The following is a 16,673-nucleotide window of genomic DNA, read 5'->3' on the forward strand; positions in this document are numbered from 1 at the left end:
TAAAGTTCTAGAATTATTGATTGATGCCTGAATTTGTGAGAAATAGAGTCATAAATTTATTTTAAAACAAACATTGCATATGCAAATAGAGACACATATTGTACTTACTTTAATATTAAATTACCATGCTGAACTAAGAAAGGAAAATTCATTATATTTTTTTATGATTCATAATTGAATACTAAGCACACTTATATTGCTAAAAGAGAGAAGTTTTCTTAAATATTGTTTCTTTTGATGCTAACCTCTAAAAGAGAGAAGTTTTTTCTTAAATATTGTTTCTTTTGATGTTAACGTAGACTAAATTAATAGAAGTACCAAACAATAACATTTTACAAATGAAGTTTTATTTATATAACTTGTCTATTTCTCAAATCAAGGTATTAATATTGCATATAAACAGTCATGAAATTTTGCTAACCGTAATTTAAGAAAAAAAAATGTTACAATGGAGGGGAGTTAAATAATACAATTATAAAGTACCATAATAAGTTATATCTCTCATTCAAAAAACAGAAAGCAAAAGTCACCACCACTTATTTCTTTTCAAATAAGTGAAATGGCTTCACCAATCAATACAACCAGTAACTATTTTCATTTTTAAAAAAGCTTTACCCAGCCTGGTCTCCAAAGCAAGTTCCAGGAAAGGCGCAAAGCTACACAGAGAAACCCTGTCTCAAAAAAAATAAACAAACAAACAAACAAACAAAAAAGCTTTACTAGACAGAGGCAGAGTGAGTGAATATTTTTAAATGGAATTTTTATGAGGTAGAATTATTATTTTATTGGAATAGCTAGAGTATTATTGCTGGTACTATAACTAAGGCAAGTCTGAACATTAATTAGGTTGTTATAAAAGCATAAGATAAGGCTAGAGCAATGTCTCAGTGGTTAAGTGCACTTACTACTCTTGCAGGGGCCACATGTTGAGTTCCCATAATCCCCATGGTAGCTCCCAACCACTTGTTAACTCCAGTTCTAGGGATCCAACACCCTCTTCTGGCCACTGGGGGCGCTGTATGAGCATAGTACACATACATATGAAGCTAAAACCTAACATACATAATAAAATAAAGTAGAATTAAATCCTAAGTTAGAAATGTGTATATATAGTTAAAGAAAATGAAATAATAAATATGTCTATTTAAGGGATAGGCCCAAGCTTAGTGCCAATGAGCTGGAATAAGATAAATGTTAGTGATTCTTACTTTTCGGCAACATAGGCCTGAAGTGAGTTTATAAACAGGTTTAGAAAAGTAACAATTTATTACATGAAGGAAATGGCCTGTATTAGGAACATATGACATGTGATCTAAAATAAGAACATAACATAAAATGTGTTTCTAATTTCATGATTTTAACACACTAGCAAAAGTTATATTAATGCCTTGTTCATAATTTTAAATTCTCTATTGCATATGATCTCACTCAATTTTCAAGTAGCTTTTTATTAATTATAGGTAAATTATTAAGAGTAAATTATTTTAAAAAATGGACTTTTTCAAGGACCCAGAGTCAATGTAGAGTTGACTGCAATACATTGCAGTTTCCTTCCATGATTTCTTCTAGGATAAAGGACCTTAATACTGCCTTATGTAGAGTTGTCTACATGATCTTTGAGATGTCTTCTGAATTATACATTGACTAGATCAGTTTGTACTATCTCCAAAGGTATATATTATATACTGAAAATGGTGCTTAGTCTAGGCTTTACTGTTTCAGTGTCATTAAAGAACCTTTCTTTTCAAGTATATTAACTATTTCTAACATAACTCAGTGTGCTTTACTAGATGACCCTCAACCTTAGGGGAAAAAGGAAATGGCATAAAAGTCGCAATGAAAATGTCAATTGAAATAGCACTTGAAATACAAGATCAAGTTGATGGTTAGACCATTATTTTAGTGGCAAATTTTGATTCTAAATTTGAAATGAAATTTATTATTCATATGTTTATTTTCATCCGCAAAATGAGCTGTGAGGAGGCTTCTCATGACCCAGCACCACTGCCTGTCTTGGTCAGTGTCATGCAGAATCATAGTTGTAGAGACAACTCAGATTTCCAAATACAATATGAGGTTGTACTTTAAATTGGGCCTTGATCTGAACTCATGGCTAAGTTTAATTTTTAAAATTGTCTATCATTAAAATGCAAGAGAGAAAGAAAAAACTGTGTTTGTGGCAAAGTAGAACTAATTTTTTTTCTCATAACCTTTGTCATGTCACTTACAGAAATCACATTGTTCTTAACTTTCTGGCTTGTAATTGATAACATACAGCCATAATATTTATACTTAATCTCATCACAAGCAGATTGGCATGTCATTAAGTATACATTGCTGTTCCCTAATTTTGAGCTTAAAGTTTTCATTATTAAGGATACTTATATATGTAAACATATGTGTAGATAGTTTTAAACATTGTCATATTATTGGAATCACAAAATAATGACTTTTGTTAAAATGTAATTCAATTTAATAGAGCAAATTATGAGCTATAATATCAAACACATCAAACATATCAAACAGACATCCAAGTAGACATTTATGAAATTAGTCATGTATAAATTTGTAAAGGTAAAAATACTGAAGTAATCAAGAGAGATCTATTACTGTACATCCAGGCTAAACATCAGTTTCAATATTTAAAAGAAGTCCTAATTAATGTGAGCTGACATCCAAGTTACCAACATGTGCCATTCTAATAGATAACCAGGTATCAATGAATTGTTATCTATGCCTCTGCATACATAATGTTAGATCAACATAAGAGCACATCTTCATGGTCCTGCTAACAGAGTTTCGATAGCAAAGTGTTTCTCTGCAAACTGGTTGTTCTGAGCCCTCAAGAAAATAAGTAAGCAGGTTATAGCAGAATATAAAGTCAATATCTTCATCAAATAGGTTTTCTAGCAAGGAACTCACATTTACAATAGATTTCTCACTGAAGAATGTCTTGCCTTATAGTCTGGTGAACACCCATTCTTTCCTTCAGCACCAGTTTGGAGATCAGCTACTTGATTAGCCTTTAATACACTCCTAAATCATTGACTAACTCTCCAAAATAAGATAGACAAATGGATTGGCATTTCTGTCCTTGGAATTATATTCCAAAGGATTATTCCATACCAAATACATGATATAGAGCTAAATTGCTCCTAGCCCTGTATAATTAGTGATTCAAATGTTCTGAGAAAACCATCCCTTGTAAAAAGTTTGCACAACAGCATGCATGCTTAATGTAAATACACACTGCTGGACAGATGTGACTGAACTGGAATTTGGTGCAAAGCAAAGGCAAAATTTCAAGTCAGGCTATAAAATCTAGCCTGGACATGATGCCAGACTAGAATTAGAAGCCCACTCCAGTGGTTTTTAAAATTGATGTTTCCTGTCTCCTTGTACACTGGTTTTTAGATAATGAGAAAATTAGGCACAGTTTCAATGTGATGCCAAGCACCACCACTTTTAAGAAACCCAACACTAATTGGCTTCATAGGACCCTATTTCGGAGTAAACTTTAGTTCTATGTGCAGTTAATATAAATGATAGAGAAACATTCATTCACTTGAAGTTAAAAAACATCACATCTTCAGGTGAGGATGAAATGGGGAGCAGAAGGATATTAACAAATTACTACAAAGTAAATGGCTAGCATAGGCTGAAACAGTAGGAAATCCATTTGGAATAAATTAGCAACTTGCAAAGTAGTTTTCACGTATAGTCAGTCTTTAGAAATAGAAAGGGCTTTCCACAATAAAGAACTAGGCGAGAGCATATCAAAACATCCCTGTTCACCAAAGCCTCAGAGTATGATTAGAAATACATTCTGCCTCATTGGACATCAAATGAAGAAAACTTCAATTATTTTCACTGAAAACTATTGATCACTTCATTCACAGTGTTGATAGTTCAATGGACTTTGCAAAGAATGGTTTTGCTAACAAGGTCATGACAAACAGTCTTTGTATTAGCATTGTACACATCCCTCTAAATTCTTTTTCTTATGAAATGCTTTGTACCTTTGTATGTACTGTCATATATTTATATTTACATTATTCTTGCATGTCCAGTGCTAGTTTGATAAATTGCTTACAGGATGAATAATCAAGACAGTATTTCATGTTTGTTTGTTGTCTTGCATGCAGGTGAATCTGGTGTGGAAGAGTGGTCCCAGTGGAGCACATGCTCAGTTACTTGTGGTCAAGGGTCGCAGGTGCGAACCAGAACTTGTGTATCACCTTACGGGACACACTGCAGCGGCCCATTAAGAGAATCAAGGGTTTGCAATAACACTGCCCTCTGTCCAGGTAGTGTTAGCAGCAACTACGCCTGTGGATGTTTTGAATTGTGTCATGCTACGCATTGGGAACCATTTGTTATTTTCATATGAACTGGGTATAGGCATTTTCATTAGAGTCTATAAGCGTAATTATTCTCAACTGTGATATTTTATTCTATATGTGATTATTTCTGCTTTCAGAGCAGTCGGGATGTTAGATAAGTGACTGTCTCCCTACTGCAAGTAAGATTGAAATTTGTAGAGCTATTTCAAATAGTATGCAAATTCAGTTATTTTTCTTATGTTTTTAGGTGGTAAAAAAAATCCAACTGCATATTTGAGGAAATAAAATTTTCAAGCCTAGTAGAAATATGGCATGTGATTGACAGTTTTTCAGTCAGCAATTCTCTTACCATCCATCTGACCCTATCACAAAAATAATAATAAGTATAGTAGACCTAAGAATGATCTTTCATTTTACTTCATAAACAACCTTGAAGTGATTGTTCTCATTGCAACCATCTACTGCTTTAAAAGACAGAGAAGGAGTTGGTTAGGGTCAATTTACGTTACATCAAAGTTGTATTATTTAACGATGTACATGGTCTTACTGTGTTTGTTTCACCCTGTCAAACCAATGAGGTCTTCTTTTCAATCAGTCCCAAAGGAAGAGTTTGGGTTGTGCCCAATCATTTGATGAATGGGTGACTGTAAACTACATGACTGCCCGAGTTAAGACTAGACTGTCATAGACTTTACAGAATCATCTGAACGGGAGATGTTCTAAAGAAAGGTCTTGACACCATAGACCTTGCAACCTCCAAGTCATGCTTAAACATTCTGTAGGGGGTGGTCTCCATTCCCAGAGTCAACTGCTTCTCAGTTGCTAAAACCAAGAGTGAGGGACCAGGAAGAATGATCAAAAATAATGCCAATTTCCCAGCAGAACAGGCAAACGTAATCATATAAGAAATGTTGGAGTGGCTGTTTTTTAGTGTGTATGAAACTTCATATTTGCAAAATTGAAGATTTCTAGTGGTCTGTTTGACTGCTGCATGAATATACTCCACACTGCTGAATTGTAAACTCAAAATAGTTTCCATGGACAATTTTATGTTATGTAGGTTTTTTATTTATTAAAAAAAAAAAACTAGAGATCCTGGAGGAAAGAGAAAATGAAGAGGATATATTGGGGAATGATGCAGTGAGGTGTGAGAACCTTTTGTGTAGGAAGTAGAAAAGCAAAAGTTAAAGACAAAGTTAAACAGAAAGAAACCAAGGCTATGAGGCAAAGAAGGCACAATTATCAGTAAAAGGACAGTAATTACTACTGAGAGTAAGTAGAAGTCAGTTGAGACTACATGATACAAGAAAGAATTGGGAATGAAAAATAATACAAATCAAAGAAGAAAAACATAAGGGAGTCATTGAAAAATGATGACAAAAGACTAAAAGTAGAGATCATAGACCAAACACATTTCAGTTACATGAGCTGGGAAAAAAGGCCGGGGAGATAGAGGCTTGCAGTGTGGTAGTGAAACCTTCAGACCTAAAGCTTGAACGCTGTGGATCCTTATTTGAGTAGAGTAGAATGGCGTCTTCTGGAGAATACTTACCCAGGAAGCCTCACTTACATGATGTTTTACAGGGTCGACTTCCCTGTTGTCAACAATTAAAACAGTATCAATAGAGCATTATGATACAATTGATATATAAATTTATTTTATGGCTATGCACAAGGGAAATGACAGGGTCTAATGACAATTCCTAAGTGGGAATCAGGTGGGTTTCCAATGTACTTTCCACATTCATAGCTTACCTTTCAGTGACCAGTTTTACACACATGTGTAAGGTTCACGTATGGAAGTCTTCATCCCTCTTCCAGAGGGGGATGATTAGGCCTTCAACTTGGAACTGAGAACATCCGTAGGAGGACCCAAGTCTCCCCTACATGTGGAATTGCTAAGTTCTCTTTCCCCATGTCTCATGTCAAAAAAACTGAGTAATATGTCATTGACAGCTTTTTTGATTTCTTAAAATTCTTACCCTTTCCTTTATTCTTATCCTTATGTGTAAGAATGTGAATAGTTTTGAGTCTATCTTTCACCTTCATGTATAAAAACTATTTGTCTCTCTAAACTTTGCTTGAATTTATACAGTGAAAGTATATTATTGTTATACTTCATTTTGTTAAAATGATGATCAGTTTTTATTTTTTAATTTTCCAAATACAAAAGATAATTTAGCAGCTTCATTATTTTAAAATGGCAGATAAGTACATAGTTACAGGAAATAGGAGTTTCTTTCATACGCTGTCTTTTTTTTAATTTACTGTATTAGTAAATGTTATTTTTAATATGATATATCATGAAAGCAGTAAAAATCAGGAGTAAATTTTTAAATGTTTTAAAATTGAAGAAGTATTTTAACCAGTATAAACATCTTTCTAAAATAACAAATTCTGCTTAAATTTGCTCACAAATCAATACCTGACCTTGTCATCTAGAGAACTCTAATTTTTTTGTGTTATGTAATGAAGAGAGCACAAGAAAATGACAAATTGACTATTAAATCAACTCTTTACAAAATATGTGGAATGAGAGCATTTGAGCTTAGATTTATTTGTTCCATAAAGGAAACTCATTACCATGACAGGTGACTTACTTTTTATTAACTCTCAAATTCTTCTTTTATTCAGATCCACTAACACAGATACACACTGGACCTTTTGCAAATTTTGTGCTTTGACATTTTTTTTAATTTGGAAGGTTATTATTATTATTATTATTATTATTATTCAGAGTAGAAATGTATGGAGTATACTAAAGTAGATTGGGAAAGTTAGAGAGCAACTTTTCAATTATCTAGTTATTGTCCCAGCTGAATTTCAGCTCTATATTCCCCTCGAGAGTTCTCAACCTCTGTTGACTGAACACCAGCGTTCTGACCCGGTAAATCTTTGTTTCAAGGGAGCCATCCTGCTCATTTGTGTGCTCAGCGGCTTCCCTGGCTTCTACCCACTTGATGCCAGGAGCACTTTAGTTCCTTATAAACTGATGCAACCCAAACTGTCTGCGGATATCAAGCAAATGTCCATGTGGGTGGAGTTACCGCCAGTTGATAATCATGGATCTGTACTGTATGGAACTGAATCAACTGTAGAAGTTAATATAGTCTTTGGAATGGTTTGGGTATTTTTTTTTTTTTAATGAATGTCAGAGTTGTCATATTCATTTGTTTCTAGCATAAAACTCTTACACTTAAAAGGGTTATTTTTTATATAATGCAATCTAAATCATATGAACATTTACAGATGTTTATTTCAAAACCTGGTGCTAATGTATTATGTATTGTATATATTTTATTTTCTCTTTGGCTTGTATAAAGTAGGTACATGACAATATATCTGGTACCAAAAATCAAGAAGAAAACTAGAAAAATGGATGAAATTGATGAAAAATTAAATGACTTGAATAGTATTATTTTTCAAATTCACTAGATAATTCATGAATTTTTGTGTTTTACTGTAAAATAAAAGATCTTATATAACAATTTCACATTAAATTGAAAATTTGAACTTAACATAAATTTTATGAATAGCCTAATATAAATCTTATATAGTCTAAACATTATAAACACATGCTATAACTTTCTGCCAACTCAATAGTCTCCAGAAATGACAAATTATTAATAATTTCTTGACACATAAGAAATTAGCAACTTAAATGATGTGACTGAATTACAAAACCTCAATGTATAGCAATAAAGACTGCTAAAATGCCTAAATAGCATTAATTTTCTGATTCCAGTATCGTAATTTGTCTAAGCTACTAAGATTCCTTGTCAGTTTTTGTGGTTCACAAAGAAAAATTTGCCAATTTAGCAGTTTAATGTTTCCTAGTATTGTGCTATGTACATTGAGTACTATAGTTGTTTGATATTTTTAAATGCCAGCTTAAAAACTATTTAAAAGATCATGCTGTGTCATGAACACTTTACATAGTGGAGCAGGTTATCATTACTTTGAAAAGTTTGGTAACCGGAAATAAATGCAAGCATGAGTAAAATATAACTAAAAATAAAAAAAAAAAATTCACATAAATTACTTGGAGAAGTCCTTCTATGATTAATGTTTACATGGATGTATGCACATATACACACATATTTGAAAACTATATAATACTTATATGTACATTGCTAAATACAGATATTAGATATTATGTTATTAGTTAGTACTAATTAGCTTTGGTTTTCCCAGATTGTCATGAGGTAGATGAAAAAAAAATAGCTTTCTCCTCTCTCTGCTACTTTTCCTAAATATTGTTTGTAAGAAACTTTTCAGTAACTTTCATAGAATCATTAAATGACTTTTATTGAATTAGACTCTAATTGGGTTGCTGTTTTCACTGTTTGAGCACATTTTCACAACTTATTGCAATAAGGAAACAACATAAATGGAAGAAAATGGTATATCTCATACAAGTGTCATTTTTGTGGAATTCTTTTGAAATGTAGTCCAGATTATTTAAATTACCATGTAAAACTGTGTGTTAATGTGCTAGTGATGTTTTGAGGTATATCTACTTACACTGTGGCACAATGAAACATTAACATAGCTTATAAAACTATATAATATTCTTGAAAGACCCTAAAAGAGCAGCTATTAAGTACTTTAACCACAAAACTAGTAGTAGCCTGTGGTACGACACTGGCTAACCAGTTGGATTTCAGCTTTAAGGTAAGAACATGAAGAAAATTGTAGAAATATCACAGTTACTTAGAAAGTACCTATGCCATTTTTTATGGGCTTGTGTATAGATTTGCCAGTTGGAGGAGGAAACTGAACCTCCGTTTGCCATTTTTGTGTGAGTCTATACTCCCTCACTCCTCCCAAGAGTGATCTCAACCATCCATGCTCAAGACAATGGCAGAATTCTAAGGCAGAGGGTCTGCACCCAGTCTGAAGGTTCTCAAGAGAACATTTCTCCATGCTTCTCTGTACTCACTTTATTTGTGAGGTAAATACCCTAGTGTTGATAATTAGAATGAGAGCAGTAATTTGATATGCAGAAATTAAAGCATTTAAACTTTGAAGTCCAGTGAGCTTTTGTAAAATATGCCAGTATTTATTTACATAGCATCCAATACTCATTCAAAAATTAAATTTAAAAAATTCATAGTATTGCTTCCAGCCAAGTTTGAATTATGGAAAATGGGATGTTTGAAATATTGGTATTTTCATGGTTACTTTAATTCTATTTCTATTTAATTTGGGTTTTGTTGCTGTGTTTTAGAAATATAATTAGAAGAGTTTCCAGTTCTATCAAACTGTCAGAGGAGGGAGATCATCTTGTAGTTCCATGACTTTTAGAAACATTATGTGCTTATCTTGAAATGGGAAAGGGGATGATGTGGGAGGAGATCCAGTGCTTAAAATACCCTGTTATTGAAAAGATCATAAATTTACCTCCAAAATTTTAGATGAGAAAAGTATTTTTAAATGCCAGCTTAAAAACTATTTAAAATATATACGATTTTCAGGGACACCATTTTTTTTCATTTTCTAACACAAAATATTTCTGAAACTTCACAGGTATTAGAATTAAATTGGTCATTAGCTATTTAAGTAAGAATTTAGCCTTAAAAATTCAGCTGTTATGAGAAATTTAACTTTCCTTATTCTTCATAGGCGGCCATGCTTTAAAATAGCTCATGAATGTTTTATCAAGAGAAAGAAAGGGGAATTTCCATTGAAAGAGGTTAAAAATGGACTAGTTTAAAATTTATGGTTCAGTTGTAGAAGAAAAGCACATACAGTTTTCTGTTATTTTAACAAATTTAAAAATTAAATTTAAAAGTTTAAGTCTGATAAGAGTTGTATTGAAAGTGAGTTTTCCAAATATCTTTGTATTTTATTTGATGATTTCTTTTCTTAATTATACAGAAAGAAGTCTCTGACTTTAATTCCTTTCTTTTTGGCTGAAGCTTCTTTGCTTTATTCCAGTACATGGAGTTTGGGAGGAATGGTCACCATGGAGCTTATGCTCGTTTACATGTGGCCGAGGCCAAAGAACACGAACCAGGTCATGCACACCTCCTCAGTATGGAGGGAGGCCCTGTGAAGGACCTGAAACACATCACAAGCCTTGCAATATTGCTCTCTGTCCAGGTAAGCATATTTGGCATTTGCTGAAGCTTGCATTAATGTACTTCCTATATTGTCCATGGTGTAACATGACATATATAAAGAATATACCTATTATGGAGCCTTCCTGGAAAAGTGTTTTCTCTAATTAATGTCTCTTATCTGGATGAAACAGGACAATTTCCCTGCTTTCTGTGTTTGTGGTGACACACATTTTCTTGAGTGGTACCTATTGGTGTTCATCTTCCCTAAATTTCTCTATATATATATACATTAATGTTTTAAAACAAAAGTTTATTTGTGCAGAATTTTCCATTGTGAAGAGTCACAACGAGTTCTCTGGTCTTGAGGCGAGTTGTTACCTTTGGATATAACTAGTAAGACCTGGTTTAGAATTGTTTTTCCTGGTGTTGTTCTTTACAACCGTTCAGTCAAGGAAGTCACTTGCTACTGACCACATGAGAACACTGCCAATATTTTCTGAGAAGTATCATAGGACAATATGTATACTCTTCCTTAGAATGTATTTATGTTATCTTAACACTGTCCTTTGCCTGATACTCCAGTTCTACGTCATCTAACTTTGATAATTCTGCCCATTATCCCAGAGCCAGGTCTCCATAATATTGTCGTTTACGTTATTCAAGCATCAAGAAAATAGTTGCATAAAGAATAAGAAATTCTAATCTCTGGTTTCAAGGGGCTCAAAATTTAGGGAATAATTGTATGTTCATAACTGCGTAAATGATAGAATCTCCCAGGAAGATATAACCAAAACCATGAGTGGCAAACGGCTAACAAGAATGGCAAAAGATAGTGTTCAAAACAGAAATCCCTCCTTAGCTCTTTGGATGGTTTCTTGTTAAAGCAGTTCATAAACTACTGTTTATGAAAACAACATGGTGGAACTCCTCCTGGTGCTTTTTTGTACATGTATTTTCTAACACAGATTCAGTTTCTTCTATACTCTTAAATTATTCAAGTCAGTGGTCTATGTTATGAGGCAATCTTTCAATGTTTTAAAAATTGTATGACACGAAGGAAACCACTAGAATAAGTCAGAGGGAAGTGGTGGGAAATGATATAAAATACAACGTATACATGTAAGAATTTTTCAGAGAAAAAATAAAAAAAAATTACCTAAAAAATAAATAAGATTTTTATATAGTCCCATGCAAAATTCTATGAGTTCCATGAATTTTGTGAGTATGCACATCAATAGTAATTCAATTATGAATACTAGGGCTGAAAATCATAATTTATTATTTGCAAATCGTTCCCAGAAAATCTATGCATGATATCATTGGTGTTCTTTCCTTGTGCATACTCCCCACATGCACAATCATCTGAATACTGCTCTCTTTCCTAAGAGTTTTCAAAGCTTTTCAAAGGTTTTTAGATATCTGCTCCAGTTCATATTCTCTAAGTAAGCTTTATATACTTAAATTCTTCATATGTTTTTTTTCTCTACTGTAATTTTTATTATTGAGTTTGGGTATACCACAAACGATGCAAATTCCTATACTGTATCTCAATTTCCTTACTCAAAATTGGAATTCTTATAGCTGTGGCTTTTCAAAATTTTCATTCTGTCACAGAACTTTTTCTCGTACAATTAAAAAATATATAAGATATATTTGGCACAATCTCTAGGAATTCTCCTTAAAAAGAATTGTTTTATAGCTAAACTCTGCCACCTCCACTGCCCACAAAGCCATCATCAATCAGTACCAGTGAGTTGCAAGGCATTGTCAAAAAGCATACATACTCCATAATTTCAAGAAATGAAGATTCATATACAAGTGTATACAATGTTGAATGACGTACAGTAGTCTCAATGAAATAATGTAGTTCAATGGTTGTAGGGTTTAACCTTACATATCCTAAAATCTTGCTATCCGGGATCCCTTAAACATGATCTTATGAGATATAGATGTGAAAGGAAGTGAACCACTAGTACAGTCAATGGTTACAACTGCATTATATCTCCTTGGCATGGTCTGGAATAAAGTACAGAGAAAGACAAAAGAAAAGTACAAAACCACAAATTACATCCTCACTACTGTAAGATTTAACATGTGAGCTGTGGTAGTGTATGGTGATTTTTTTTTAAGAAATGTTCCTAAACTTTGTAAGATACTTTAAATGTGACGTATAATGGTAATCAAATAATGAAATACTTTTCACTCATGCAGTTTGGTATGCGACCACAAGTAGTTAGTATTCCATCAGATGCTTTCCTTAGGCAAGCTCCCGTTTCTCTCACATCTTTTGAGGAAGGGAAAACCATCTGCCTGACATCTAAACAAAGAGGGAAGAAAGGAAGGAAAGAGGAGCTACAGCATTCCTAAGTTAGCTGGTAGTTACTGTCTTTGTGTCTTTCCCGGTTGCTGTGGTAGAATACCCTGACGAAAACCACTTCAAGGAGAAAGGGTGATTTGGGCTCACAGTTCAAGGTGTAGCTCCCCGTGGTCGGGAAGCCAAGGCAGGGTTTTAAAGCGTCTGGTCAAACTGCATGTAGTCAAGAAGCCCAGCAGAGGCAATGAATGCTTGAATGCTTGGCAGTCCTCAGATGGCTTTCTTCCCTTTATTCATTCTGGGATCTCTGGACATAACAACCATCCTGACAATAATTAAGGTGGGCCTTCCCACATCAATTAATGCAATCAGGATCATCCCACAGAGGCGTACTCAACAGCTAACCTTAATCTAAATAATCATCCACAGGTATGCTCTGAGGGTTATCTCCCAGGTGATTGCAGGTTCTGTCAGGCTGACAATTAACAGCATCACCCTTACTACTTTAATATCTTGTCTGAGAACAGCAGCTGCTGTTGATGGGGAAGATGGGCCGAAGCATAGAGCGGAAGCAGGAATCGGCTGTTTAGAGTTACTATGGAAGTGTGTGTGTGTGTGTGTGTGTGTGTGTGTGTGTGTGTGTGTGTACTCTTAGTGTTTAATTGTCCTTGTTATCTGTCTTTCTTATCCCAGTAAACCTAGAACATAGTCCAACCCACTTAGTTTTGGTTGCTGTTTTCTCTGAAATTTTATTGCTTGTAAGTAATTGAGCATTCAGTCCATGGTGGTGACCACTGACATCTTTGAATATATAGAATTTCTCTTCAGTTTCCTTCCTATTTAAGCAACTTGGTTCCTGGTATTTCTCCAACAAATTACAGTAAATGCAAATTCTTTTCGTGTGTGTGTGTGTGTGTGTGTGTGTGTGTGTGTGTGTGTGTGTGTTATATATATATTTTAAATTTCATTTCAATTTCTCTAATTATATTTTCTACATTTGTTTCATTATCGTAATGGGATGTGATGATGGGATTTGTACTTTCATAAGGACATGTTTAATTTTATGTTTCTCTTAATCTTTTACTGTAATTCTTACTCTCTGAGACCTGCCAATGAGACCTTTTAGAGAGAATTAGAAAGGGCTTATCAAGGGGTTTGGCCTTGTGTGTTAAGTAATTTGGTGAGAGATTAAGAAGGAAGAACACAGTTCTGGATTGGGTGTTGTTAGGAAGGATTATTCTATGATTAGGTATCATATATATTATGTAGAGAAAAGGGAAGAATTTCTGTAATTGGTAAAGAAGTACCAGTCATTCATGTTCACTGAGAGATGAATATTTTGTACAGCGGGTGGTTGTACTATTTATATAATCTTGCTTTGTACATGGGAGTGAACATAGCTGACAGTGATATTCTATAGATTGGGTGGCTCCAGAAATGATAACACAGCCTATCTCCAAGCATAGGCAGGCTGTTAACAATGGTAGGTTCTATGTAAAATCTGTCTTTGGAGTTCTCCTATGGGTAAAAGCTTGTTATTAGTGGTTTTGACTTTTATTGTTATTTAGCTACATAATTAGTCAGATATGCTATACCTTCATTTCTCTTGTATACCCAGTATGAAAATGATATAGGCTGATAGCTTCAAAATAAAATCATGCCTTTGAAATTAAATCTTAAGTTTTTACTCAAAACCTCAATATTAACAGACATATAATTTGACTTATATATAATGTTTGAGGATGAGAAGAACTAGGGATTCAAAAATGCCCTTAATTTTGTTTCAGATTTAGCATTTCTCAATCAGAAATGTGTTCATATAGTAAAGTACAACTAAAATAGATCAAGAGTAACTAATGTGTAAATGACAGGTACAAAACCAAATTACATGAAATATCTATGTATTCTAAATCTATCTAGCTATAAATGTATATTAGATACATTCTCTCTATATATAGATTATAAATATATCTCTATATATTTAAATTACCAATGTATGCAAGATATAATTGTATACCATGTATACAATATATATCTATATATTAGATACATTCTATATATATAGATTATAAATATATCTGTATATATTTAAATTACCATGTATACAATATATAAAAGCAAATTTAATTGTATCATTTAGTGGGAAACAAATTCTGGAAGCCAGAACACATTCAGTTCCAATTCCTAATTAGTGATGTTTACTTATACAACTTATTATAGCCTTTATCATTCCTCATTTTTCTCATTTATAGATTCTCATTTATATATGACAGGAATGACATGATTAAAGTTCAGTAGAAACACTAAAAACGTATAAAATGATAGATCGTGGAAGAGACTCAACCAGATTTGCATAGGGATATTACTTTAATATTACGGTCTTTCAGAGGATATAAGTCAAATAAACCCGAGATGTAGTTTTTGAGCTCTGCGGCCTTATCTTAGAGTCAAAGAGATTCTTCTCCAGGGCTTGTCCAAGTATTCAGCTAACACCTGTGCTGGCTGTGGGGCTGAAGTGTCATTCTGCTCTCCTGTCTGAGAAATGCATTCCTGTGATGCCAGACTCCCCGCAGTGGAGACTTGCCCCAGGTCTAGTTTCCAGGCACATTTGCATATTTTTGCAAATCCTGATAGGGAACAAGCTGTATACAAAGGATAGTTGCCCAGACAGCCCTGTTCCCCTGACCTGCTGACCTAACATTTTGCTCCTTAGCATTCACAGGAGAGTAGGCTGCCTGACCCTCTGCAGGGAACCCTTCTGGTGACACAGTGAGTGGGATGACACTAAGCACTTGTGTGCACTTGGTCCAAAAGGTCTGCAATTCCCTCTGCTTGAGGATGTTACAATTTGAAGTTAATTGCTGCCCCATTAACCTGTTTTTTTTTTAAATTAATTTATATTCATCTTTATATTCTGGCCTGTTTCATGGTGATTATGTTTGTTTTATAACATTTCAGGTTTTAACACTGTGCCAGTAATCTATACGTTTGTAACGTATAAAATTTTTCTATTAATTGTACGCTATTTATATAAGGGTTTGTATTGCATTACTGCTTTTTTGTTATTGTTGTTATTTCAACTTTCTCCCTATAGGAGTCACTCACTTCTTTATGCATTACTAACTTCTAAAAATAATATTGTATTTGATTCCTCTTTTATTATAGTTCATTTTAAAACAGCAAATAGAAAACAGATTTTTTTTTTCTTTTTCTCTTCCTTTCCAAGGCAAGAAGTCAGGCTTTTTTTCAAACATTTGAGTCTTGTGTTATGAAAGGATCTTTCAGATTCCTGGGTGACTCCTAACTAAATGCAAATCAGAGCTCCCTGGCTTTTCCATCATTAAGTCAGACAGCTTTACAAGCAGATGCCAGGATTCTTCTCCTCACAAGTGCTCTCTGTCTGATTTACTCATTCAGCAGTATTCAAATGGAATCACCGCTGAGATAGTTTTGATATCCAAAATAGACAAGACCTAATGAGTGGGATGGGATCCACGTTACCTATTCTGCGACCTTAACTCCTTTTCATCTAGATATGACAATAGACTAAAAACAAAACATTTTCTAAGATATCACATAAACTTTAGTAGGAGACAGTTATTATTTCTCTTAGATTGGCTTGGTTATTTCTGGCAGGATGAAGTCCCTACTGCAGTGCTAACGTGTCAATCTTTGCCACTGTAACTCTTCTGGCCCTAGAAAATGGGGGTAGTTTGTCGTATTGCTTAAGTGATGTGTAACTGTCTCCTGTGACTTCGGGATGTAAGGAAGCACATTCCATAGTGCTTACACGGTTTGATCCCTCAGATTTTTCCAGTTTCAGAAGAAAGCCTTACTGTTCTCCGTTCTAGTTCACGATTGGAGAATGGCTCGTGAAGCAACAGGAGTTTTTAAATTCAAAGATAACATTTATTTACAAAGTAAAAAAGAATCAAACTGAAAAGCTTGTCA

At 33.8% G+C, this 16,673-nt stretch overlaps 1 protein-coding gene across 1 annotated transcript in view; it reads left to right on the forward strand.

Moving 5' to 3' along the window:
• Adgrb3 (adhesion G protein-coupled receptor B3) overlaps positions 1-16,673 on the forward strand; it is a 708,652-nt gene that overhangs the window by 260,157 nt on the left and 431,822 nt on the right. The window contains exons 4-5 of the mRNA XM_059281371.1: positions 4,146-4,307; positions 10,284-10,448. Coding sequence (XP_059137354.1) covers positions 4,146-4,307; positions 10,284-10,448 — 327 coding nt within the window. The remainder of the gene's footprint in view (positions 1-4,145; positions 4,308-10,283; positions 10,449-16,673) is intronic.

This window comes from Peromyscus eremicus, chromosome 16_21, assembly GCF_949786415.1.
Source record: "Peromyscus eremicus chromosome 16_21, PerEre_H2_v1, whole genome shotgun sequence".
In the NCBI taxonomy this organism is placed as follows: domain Eukaryota; kingdom Metazoa; phylum Chordata; class Mammalia; order Rodentia; family Cricetidae; genus Peromyscus; species Peromyscus eremicus.